Genomic DNA, 11814 nt, shown 5'->3' with positions numbered 1-11814 from the left:
ATATATTGAATATATATATACATGTACATATACATCATTTCACTAATTTATTATTGTTTACAAATCTAAATATTTCTTAGATTGAGCCAAAATCTCTTTTTTTTTACCTTATTATTAATTTATGGGTATGTGTAATTTTTTTTTTAATATTTATTTATTGCTATTTACAACTGTACATTATAATACATTTAGTAAATCTGATCTAAGTTAAATTGGAGTGTTATAGGCGTGTAGAGAAACTACCCATTGGTAGCACTATAATGTGTCATTTTAAATTAAAATTCATTTCCATATATTCCCAAATCCTATTTTTTTTATTGACAAGTTTTTTTTTTTTTATCTTTCATTAGTGCTGTTTTCAAACAATTTTTGCCTAAAACAGTTTTTCCATTTAATTTTTTTTTTTATTATTTAAAGTGATTATTGACATTTAAATATTATAAATTATCATTTCAGATGCATCGCAGGAACTGTTTTTATTTATATAACTGAGCAATGAGCAGAGGAGCTCGAAACATTGTTTAAATGTTAAAATAATAGAGAAGTGAATAAAGGACGTAAAATAATTCCTTAAAATAAATATAATAAAGTTTTTAATATAATAAAGTGCTTAGTTATAGCAGTGCAACTAATTATTTATATTTAAAGTTGTAATTTAGTTATAACACATTTTTAAAGTTTAAACCACAATGTGACAGATGGATCTGTCAAACTTTTTATAACTATATTATCATACATTCAATATAATATATATGTATGTATAGTTGACCGTAAAAATTGATATATAGGGAGATGGTCAGGGTTGCGGTCAATAGTGAAACAAAAATAGTTTACAACTATTTATTTTCCAACGTTTCGCCCCACTTTGCAGGGCTTCATCAGGACTAAAAAGATACAAAATGAAACTATGTTAAGATAAAATGATAGAAATAAAAATAAAAAGATTCTACAACTTAAAAAAAAATTTGTAAATTTATTTCTTTAGTAGTTTGTATTTATTTAGTTCTGAATAAATTAGAAAATCAAAATATAAGACAAATAAATATCGCTATGAGTTCCTCTGATCCAACTGTGTTATAGATTAAACCAAGCTTATTGAAATTTTGGTTATCAACTAGCTTTGGTCAAATTACCAACACATTATTTGACAGAAATTAATTTTATGAATTTATCTCAACTTATATCTTAATCCAAGAATTCTGGCTCCAAACTGGGGGCCACAGCATAGGCCAGTTTTGTTGCAGCAAAAATATCATGTATTAACTAAACTTTGCCAAGAAGGAGAATCAATTTTTCTAGCATGGCATAATGGCTCTAAAGTAATAATAATGTAATGACTCTAACATTTATTACTACATTATGTTGCCACTAGGTCCCAATTTATATTTGATTCAAATATTTTAATTCACAATGATTTGAAAAGTATAGCTCTTCAAGAAGTAATAAGATTAATATCATGGCAATTATTCCTTATCCATTTTTTAAATTAAATATGAGGAAATGTGCAAAACTGATAATACTTATATCAAAAGCAAACCTAGTCAACCAACAAATAAAAATTCTACTAGTGTACTATTTTCCAACAATATGAGGTATATTACCACTTTTATGGAGTGATACAGATGTTAAAGCTAATAAATTTAAAAACAATGGGAAAAAAAGTCAATATATTTTAGTGACTTACTTTTATTGTACAATAATAAATATATTACATTTGATTTACATATTATTAAAAACATAAGAAAATAAAACTTTGGATAATGATTTAACAATTGATTACCTTCAATTCATAATTCAATATGAATCATAATAGATTGATACAACCATTCTGTTTCAAAAGAGTAATTATTGTTAAACAATTTTATGATCAAAAGAAGGTAACACAGGCCATTGTTGAAATGATGACTTTTGATTATTAAACTTTATAATCACTACAAGCATGATGTCGCACCCCATTTTGAACACAAAGAGCCTTTTTAAAGTTTCCTTTTGCAGTTGCTGAGAGTTCATCATTCTTTTTCTAAAATAAAATAAATTCTTAAAAATGCAAACTATTTAATGAACAAATGTGTTCTTGTACTTGATGAATGTATGTTATATATATTTCTAATTTTATTAAGAGTACAATACAAGTATCTTAATGTGTATTTTTCAATAGACATAAAAAAACTAAATATGAAGTCTAGATTTTAACAATATACGACATATTTATAAAAAAAAAAATTATAATAAGAACAAACAATTTCAAGTTACATTTTTTCTAATGAATAAAATATTAACTAGGTGATCTTTTCTTCATTATATATATTATATTCATCATTATATCATTATATATTCATTATTATCATTATAATATATAAAATAGAGGGATGGTGCCCATAAATAAAATCAAGGAGATGATGATTTGGGTTTTAATCAAAAATAAAATAAAATATTAATCAATAAATTATACCACTATAATTATACTTTTGCTATAAAGAAGACCAATGACAGCTGAAATGTTGGAACATATTAAACAATATATATTCATTTATCACTGTTTTATTTCTAACTATACATATAGCGGAATGTACCAGTTAACTACAGGAGCCGATTTTACACCTCAGTTGTGAAATAGAAATCTCTTTTAAACATTATCTAACTTTTAAGGTTTCAATGGTAAATTAAACAAATTTTTTTGTTTTTATTCTAAACCTTTTTACGTTAATATCCTTCAATCTCATCCAATATAATCATTCATAAAAACTAATGACATTTCTGGGATAGGTATGAAAAAGTGGAAAAGTTATTTATAATAAATGTTCAAAATGTCTTCCCTTTTATTTGACATTTAAGAAAGACCCAGTATAAGTGAAATGACACAGTTTTAAAGTTTATAAACTATAGAAATTTTTCTTGAATCATAATTTATCCTGGGGGAGCTCTGTAAATCCAGAATAAAATAATCTATAATATCTTTTGTTTGCATAGTTATTCATAATTCAACACGAGTTAATTAATAATTTCAATAAAAGTTTAATTTCTCCCAAAACCATGAAGAATCGGATGATAATTATTAGGGACTTATTTGTCATTATTAAGGTGTTGATCCCTGAAGCATTCTGGTTTTTATCTGATGCACTCTGTGTATTATACACAAGTTGACGTGAATATTTTATAAATTTAATATTTTTATCTTTATCTAAAAAATTGTTTAATCTTATTTTCAAAAAATATTAATTCATCTATTTTTTTTAAAAATAATTTTCAAGTAATCCTGAATTTTATTGGTAAGCATCATGTATAGATCTTTTAAAACTTAATTTTCCTTCAATAAAGATATTTTTCTTGGAAAATAAAATAATAAAAATAAACATTATTACTTACTTCATGAAAAGAAACATATGGGACCAAAAAACGGTTGGGACCAAAAAACTTTTCAGTTGTCATTCCATGTTGATTAAATAAGTCCCATCCTTCATTTGAGTTATAGCAATTAAAAATATGTTGCATTCTGCTACTGGGAACTAAGTTTTTGCACTAAAAAAAAAAAAAAATAAGTATTAAAATCTGTTTGAACATTAAGTACAAAGAATTATTTTATGCTTTATATTAATATTAATAGTATACTTTTTATTTTCTTCCTCCAATGCATATCATTAATCTATCGATTTAACACGAAAACAAAATCATATATTGGTAAATATTGAACAACTCTTCTATTTTTGGTTTTTTCTTTTTTATCTTATGTACCTTTTTAACTAATCCTAAATGTGATATATGAAGTTGAGGCTATGACATATAAGATTATATCCTAAATTTTATTGTTTTATCTCAACTAGTTTTTGTTCTAGACGACCAATGTTTTCATATTATCTGTGCAACTTGTACCCTCTACAGAAAATCTGCTATTATTAATGTTTACCAACTAAATGATTCATAACTTTTGGCTTATATCCAATAACATACAATACAATGATTTGGGTGTAAAACCAAAATTCCTTACTTGATATCAAATATTCTTTTCTATATTAAGCAGGTAAACTTGCATTATGTTTATTATTCCACATGGTAGCAAATATCATCAGAATTTCTGAAAGGAAAGATATGTTTGCATCACACAACTTTCACTTGCTATAAAATTTTGTATTTTGGGTTTTCTTAAGATGTAAATAACGAATATCAACTTTGTTCATGCAAATAATTCAACAGTTTAACAAATGACATTGATACAGGACTTTGTGAATGCAATCAGAAGAGATTGTGTATCGACTTTTTCGGATTCAAACGCCTGTCTCTACTTTATTAGTCTTATTTCTTCTTTAATTATTTATGGAATTCCGTAATATTTTGTCTTTATCTATTGATCATTGTTGCTAACAATGATAAATAGTTATTTATTTCAAATAATTATAATTAAAGGTGGAAGAATATTTTTAATCAAAATGGTTAGTGACATTTGTGAGAAAATCCTAAAAAAGTGGAAAAATGATTATCTAAAGTAGCATGATCCATTGGTTAATTTTAACAAAAATGTTACTGTAACATCCTAGGCAAACACATGTCTTAAATATGAAATTTTTAGTTTCATATGACTTTTCGTTTTTGAACTAGGCATATACACACACACCATTTTGCAAGATTTGGTTATTTGGACTCAAGGGATCTCAAAAAGTGTGTTTCTATTGAATAATTGAATTCCATATATTGGTGAATGCAAGTAAAAATTTATTTCTTTGATTGATACATCGCCTTTAGCTCATAGACATTTTTTTGGAAAACATATTTTATGATAAAATTTTCCAAACTTTGTGTAGATTATTTTTTCTTCATTAGACAGGTAAATTTTCATTGTTTTTATTTTTGTTATTTGCCAGTAAACATCATTAGAATCACTAAAAAAATATATTTCTTTGATTAGAATAAATGAACCTTTGGTTCAAAAAAATTTTTTTTCTAAAACATCGTACTTTAATTATGATTTTCTTGACCTGAAACAAAATATTTTTCATTTTTTTCCACATTAAGCAGGTAAATTTGTATTATTATATATTACAAAAAATAAATAAATCTGTACTACTACAACCCATGAAGGGTCAGGAGTGCAGTACTTTGTAAGGAAGTACTGTTACTAGACCAACACTTGTACAAGGAAGTGATTTGGTCGGAATCATACTCGACTGCCAGATTTTTAACCTATTAAGGGTACCCACTTTAGATAATAATTATCTGTTATCCCACCAATTTTACCTCAAAATCAATAACCAATATATCCAACAATAACCAGGATATCTACAATTTTCATTAGAATATCTCAAAGAGAATAATTGTAATTGAAATTATTGAAAGCCCAGAAGGGTGTACTGAATGTAATTTTAAAAATAGGAGATGGCTCAGTAAATGTTTCCAGAGATAATTTTAGAGATGGTGATCAGTCCAGAAAAAATAAAAGAATGCATAGCAGTAGGCAACTGAAATCCTTGAAGACTATTCAATGCCTTTTACCCCTTTATCAGCAATATGATAAATGTAGCCATTGAACAAGTTACTTTGGTTGGTAGTCATAGACATAGACAAAGATATCCATAAAAGAGCACCAACATGTTAGAAGCTTTAGAAATACGTCTGAAGCAAAAATTTACTACTACAAGAAAATGACCGATCTCAAATCCAAGGATATCACAATGCACAATAGGAGCAGGTGGGATTAATACTATGTACTTAGCAAATCAATTATTGCAACATTTATTTAGAAAACACTTCATCACATCAAAAATAATTAATAACTGGTATACATTAAGAGGAGGATTAATTTATTTAGAAAAAATAAACATTTCCTTTTTTAGGATTAGTATTTAATTGAACCATTTTCCTGTTTACATATTAATTACTATATAAACAGAATAATAAATTTCCATTATAATTAAGGAAAATGTTATAGACAACTATGCTATTTTTGAAGTTCAGTTCATTTATTAATGGCCAATATCACAGATGTTGTAAGTGGATGTATTATATTTTCGAGTAAAAAATTATTTAATATTTGATCCCATCTTTCAATTCCTTATTTATTAATTCTCTTATTATTTTTGTATATCACTATTTGGAATTATTTAAAACATTTGTAAAGACATAAATTACACATTTTACATAAGATTTTCACAGATGAAAAGTTGTTACTTACACCATCACTGAAGTTTACAATTGATAATTCTAATAATCAATCATTAACTTATTTATAATCAAAGAAACAATATTTTCTTACTATATAATAACAAATAGTAATTAATTTATATTTCTAGATTTAAATATGAAATTTAAAAAAAAAAAGAAGTTAAAAGAATCAATACACACTAGTTTTAACTAGTAGTAGGCACAATAGAAATAAAATAAATGCTTTTAAGATTTTACATTTTATCGATATCTTAAAATATTTTTTTCAATTAACAATCAAATTTTACCTCATTTGCTGGATAAGACAAAATTGGACTCATAGTATATTGTGTTGTGTTCATAAGGCAGGAGATGTAATTAAGTAATATACTTTTATCTTTAATATATTTTACAGCACATCCATGGAGTTTATTTCCTTCACACTCAGGGACACCATGTTGGCACGTATATTTGTAATTGGAAAAGTCAGGCTGTGGAATGAAATTTATATTAACAATAGAAATACAAATATGTACTAGTTAAAAATACTGAAATAAAATTACTAACATGTTAGTATGATAAAGTGAAAAAACTTCCATTTTTAACCCAATACTATTCTATATTTTTTGAGTAACATTTAAAGTTTACCCCATATTCATGTACTAGCATCTCTGTTTTCTCATTTACATCTATTTCTATTTTAAAATATTGTCATGTAAGTACATAAAATTTACCAGTTAACATTATTTAAATAATGTTATGTAGTAAATTTTAAATTATATGTACATACATGACAATATTTCAAAATAGAAATAAATGTAATTCACAAAATGAGGATGCTAATACATGATTATGGGGTAAACTCGAAACATTCTTCAAAAAATATAGAATAGTATTGTGTTCTAAATGGTTAACTAAGAAGGATAACAAAAAAACTCTATATGTATTGAATATTTGTTACCGTATTTTTGACTTGGTTACTATGTTTTAGAGAAATATTGGTAAAATCTTTCACTCAAATAATTTTATATTTTTTAACTTCTATTGCCCCTATTCTGGAACTTACACTGGATTCACCCCTTTGTTAAACAATTTTTAAAAAAATCTCTAGACACTTAAAACTCTATTATTACTAAGGATAGTAACGCAATAGATTGAAATACGACTGCTTTCTTCTTAGACAACCAGATATGGCGCATGAACATGAAAAGTATTTCGAGCGGGATTCTTTTCTGAAAATTGTTTACTATGATCCAAATAACACAAAAGCTGTGGTTGCTGATCGGTGTTGTGGTTGAGTTCTTTAAAATCCAAAAATGTACCTAAAAAACTATAAAAATTAAAAATGTTGCAGACTGGTCGAGTTGGGTGTCTTTTCTTCACAAATTTTGTCACAGGATGGAAATATGACAATTTCAAACCGATTAATTTACCATTTACCAACAATTTTACATATACAAATTTAAAAAGACACACAATATTGAAAAAATTCAAGTTTTGCTAACTGATCGTGTTTGGTATCATTTTCCATGTACTTTCAACCTTACATTACATCTTTTTCAAATCATTTCTAGTTAATTGTGACTACAACTGTCAGGGAGGGATCCAGAATTTATCTTTTAGCTGTATACGAGGTCTTCCTCGAGCAGCATGAAAAGCATGGCCCAGAATGTGTGTATCAGCTCCTAAATGATTGGGTCTTAAATCAAATGCCTCTATGCGCAATTTTCCTTGTACCCTAAAACATTTTTCAGTATCAGGATACCCTCTCTTGATGTAAATTTCCTGGTCTTCGAAGAGTGTTACATGATTGAGGATGTTTCAGCGAAGAAATATGACTAATTCTTGTTCAATAAACTTGTGAGGAAATTGTTAGAGCGTGGTACTTTTGTCAATGGTCCTAGAATTTTTCAACTCAGGTTCAAAGTTCTGGACTAATACGTTTCCAGGTATTTTATTGAAAGAGTATCATACCTATCATAAACAATGTCAATTTGTCAAGATGTTATGAAGTAAATGTGCGATTGTCATACCGTCAAAAGTATGAACTTTGTACCATATTTCAATTCATCATAGTTCTGTATACAGTCGACGTTGTTTTACAAAGCGATTCACAAAATTTTGGGAGAATTACTTCTTGCTTCATCCGTTCCACAATAATACATAGAAAAATCGGTTCTGCAATCCTAATTAGTGGAAGGCAACTTTGCTCACCATTAAACATAAACATTTATATTCATGTTAAAAACAATAAAATTCAGAAATAGGGGTTATGCAAAAAAACTAATTAGTGATTTATCACTTGCATAAATGCTAACGAATTTTCTACATGTTTGATTTATAGACATTCAGTTCATAAGTTTGACTATGTTCATAGCAAATATACCAACTGGCCTTCAGAAATAATATACTTATTCTTTTTTTTTTTTTGTTATATTAAGTCTTTTACGTTACCTAGATTTAAAAATGATGGAGCATTCTATTCTACGGCAAAAATTGCAAAGCTGAATACCAAACACCATTATGTAGCAGAACAAGGGTTTTTAAAAAATACATAATATTTTTATATTTGTATATTTAGAATTCTTGGTCAAGGTTAGTTAGAGTCAATTTAACAATGGTACCTTTCAATCCTGCGACACAATATCTGTAAAAAACGATACCGAATTAGATCAGTTTGCAACATTTTTAATTTTTCTAGTTTTTTCAATATATTTTTGAATTTTGAAAAACACAACATGTCTCAGCCGTCGCCAATCATAAGTTTTGGATTATGATAAACGAATTTCTGAAGAAAAATCGCGTCTGAATATATTTGCGTATTCATTCGCCAAAACTGCCTCTTCTATCTGCACTCTAGAACATTTTTTCACTCTTAGTGCCCATCAAACTACTATTAAGGAAAACAAATGATAATGCATATCAGATATGGTACATCTGCCATCAACAACCTGACCAAGAAAAACATCCAATCGATCCAAATAAGTACATCATTTACTGAAGGAAAAGTGAGTAGTCTTCATTCCATGTGAGGATGTGTCTTATCTCTGTCCGTAATTTTTTGGGGAACGTATTTAAGGAATCAACAATAAAAAACTTTCTCTAATTCAAAATTCAACTAAGCTTAGAATAGGTAAGTCCACAACACTTATTATCATAAGTATTCCTTCAAGGTTAAAAAAGAGCTGAATGTGGAATCTGGTTTCTAGCACACCACTCATCCTTCTACCTTGCATGACCTTGGCAACATAACTACGTTTTATTTATTCAATTTCACTATTATCGATATTTTGTTTTTGACAGGAAAGTTTCCATAATAAATCAAAGCAATTATTTATTCAAATCTCAAATTGTTTCCTTATGAGGTTCACGTATTAGTGACCTGTTAAAATATATTTACTGAACAGGATTCATTACCCCCTTTAGAAGTAGAAATCTCTTTTTTTGAATAATGGATTTTCTCTTCCTGAAGCCTACTTTGAAGATGGAATTTCTTTTACAGGTTATGTAGATTTTATCTTCTCCCTCTTTTTAGAAAATATCGTAGCCAGTCAACCGGTTTAACGGAAGGTAGTTTTAAGCTCGTATCAGATACACCACGTGGTCATATATCCAATATCCTTTTCTCCTGAAAGGGATAAATTGAGCAGAATCCCACTACAGAAATATTTGAACAGCAGACATATATCTTCTTTGATAATTATTCAAGAAAATAAAAACATTCTATAAAGTCAATTAGACGAATATTTTCTCAATTAAATCAAATTTCTGCCATATTTTAAGGTCGAACATCAGAGTCAAGTGACTTATATGAAATTACTTTTCATATCACAAAAGTAACAATTTACTTTAAGCAAATTCAGAATTTGTTTTAATTAATCTCATCGATATTAATAATAATACAATATTTGATTATTTATTTAATATCAGATCGGCCTTGTGAGCCTTAAATGGTTAATGTAAGAGGTACATTTTTTTTTAACAATGGATTATGGGGGAGGGGTATGGTCTCATACAAAAGGCACCCCTAACTGTATTCAATGTTATAAATAAAGCAAAAAATTAAGATAAAATAAATTGATTAAAATAATAATTCTTAATAAAAGATAAAATAATGTTAATATAAAAAACAACGACATATAAGGATTAAACAAAATACATATTTGATTTACAATGGAAAAAAAAAAAAGTGAATTTAAGAAAAACGATGAAGAGAAAAAAATAAATTAAGATAAAAAAAATCTTAGAGTGACAATAACAGAACTGATTAATATAGAACTTATAACAGAATGCCCTGCAGCAGCCTGGTCTTCAGTCTTCGGGTTGTGGTTGGGTTTCCCCAGTGGTAGTTCACTGCTCCTTTAACTGTAGGAACTGGAAGTGGAACTTCATGATCCTTTTTTTGATGTAATCCTCTATTGTGTCTATTTGTAATTCCCGATCCAATTGGCTATTTCTTATGAACCAAGGAGCATTAACTGCAATTCTTAGGAATTTTATTTTGAAAAGATTGTAATTTTTTCCTTTTCGTAAAGAATGCAGCTCTCCAGACTTCACAGCCATACATCAGCAGTGACCTGGGAATTGTTTTAAAAATAAGAATAGCTATTTCTGGCTTTAATGTGGATTTTCTATTTAGGTTAGGATATATCATTGTTAACCTGGCGTATGTTGATGTTGATATGGTGGTAAAAATAATACAATCATTTCATGATTATTACATTTACTGACAATTATTATTACATTTACTAACAATTATTGTTGGTTTGAGGGCTAGCGGGGGCGGCAAAATTTCATAATAATAATATTTTGTAAAAGTTTGAAACATTTCATTTCATGAATTTTTTATTGGTAACATGTACAATACACGATAAATATGATTATTCTTCCCAAAACGTTATTTAGAATTACTGTATATTATGGTCTTTTGAATTGAAATATTTAAGTAAGATGGCTAACTCTTCCTTCGCCCCGGACTGCTGACTCCCACGTTACGCCACTGAGGCTAAGTGAGGAACGAATCATTCATCGAGGAAGAGAACAGACTTTTTTTATAAGAATCTGTATCATTAATTAATTTTCAAGTAATTTATTTATTTATTTTTAAAGTAATTTATTGATAGTTTATTTCAAAAATAGGGGCACTTAACTAGAGAAAAATTGTTGTAGACAAATTTTACAAGAAATTCTAACTGGATACAGCAATAAAGCGTTAAGTGTGGTCAGGTAAGAAATTAAATCCTGAAAAACAGGGAAGGTGATACAACTTATTTAAATGAGAGAGAGGCAAGAGGAATAAGGCGAACTCGGATATTTCGGGACAACTTTTAACGGGATTCCCAACTTATAGGAAGTGCAGGCCTGCCATTAGGTAAGGTTTGAAAATACCACCATCTGGGCTTTCAGAGGACTCGATAAGAGTTAATTAAAACAATACTTACAACAAAAAACCTAGTTCAATCTGAAATAAATCATTTTTTAAACAATTTTTTCATATCAAGTTTTACTGTATTATGTACAATACAGTGTTCAAGTACTACTGTAATTATGAAAAATTTACTTAAGAGGTCAGTATTAGATTACACCATCATTACAAATTAAGTTTTTTAAAAAAAGTGTGTTGTATTTTATTTATTTTTTTTTCATATCCTCTTTATTCATTTCAACGAATACAAATATATA

The 11814-nt window shown here is 27.5% G+C and overlaps 1 protein-coding gene across 1 annotated transcript in view; it reads right to left on the bottom strand.

Moving 5' to 3' along the window:
- Positions 1-1661: 1661 nt before the first annotated feature.
- The window catches only part of LOC106685250 (GILT-like protein 1), a 26642-nt gene continuing 16489 nt past the window's right edge, over positions 1662-11814 (bottom strand). Inside the window, exons 3-5 of the mRNA XM_014427813.3 lie at positions 6441-6623; positions 3367-3519; positions 1662-2020 (exon numbers count right to left, since the gene is read on the bottom strand). Of these exons, the coding sequence (XP_014283299.1) occupies positions 1916-2020; positions 3367-3519; positions 6441-6623 (441 nt within the window). The 3' untranslated portion in view covers positions 1662-1915. The remainder of the gene's footprint in view (positions 2021-3366; positions 3520-6440; positions 6624-11814) is intronic.

Source organism: Halyomorpha halys, unplaced genomic scaffold (genome assembly GCF_000696795.3).
Source record: "Halyomorpha halys isolate HHAL.00 unplaced genomic scaffold, Hhal_1.1 Scaffold673.1, whole genome shotgun sequence".
In the NCBI taxonomy this organism is placed as follows: domain Eukaryota; kingdom Metazoa; phylum Arthropoda; class Insecta; order Hemiptera; family Pentatomidae; genus Halyomorpha; species Halyomorpha halys.
The sequence above is the reverse complement of the archived record's forward strand: the minus strand, read 5'-3'. Positions and strand labels throughout refer to the sequence as shown.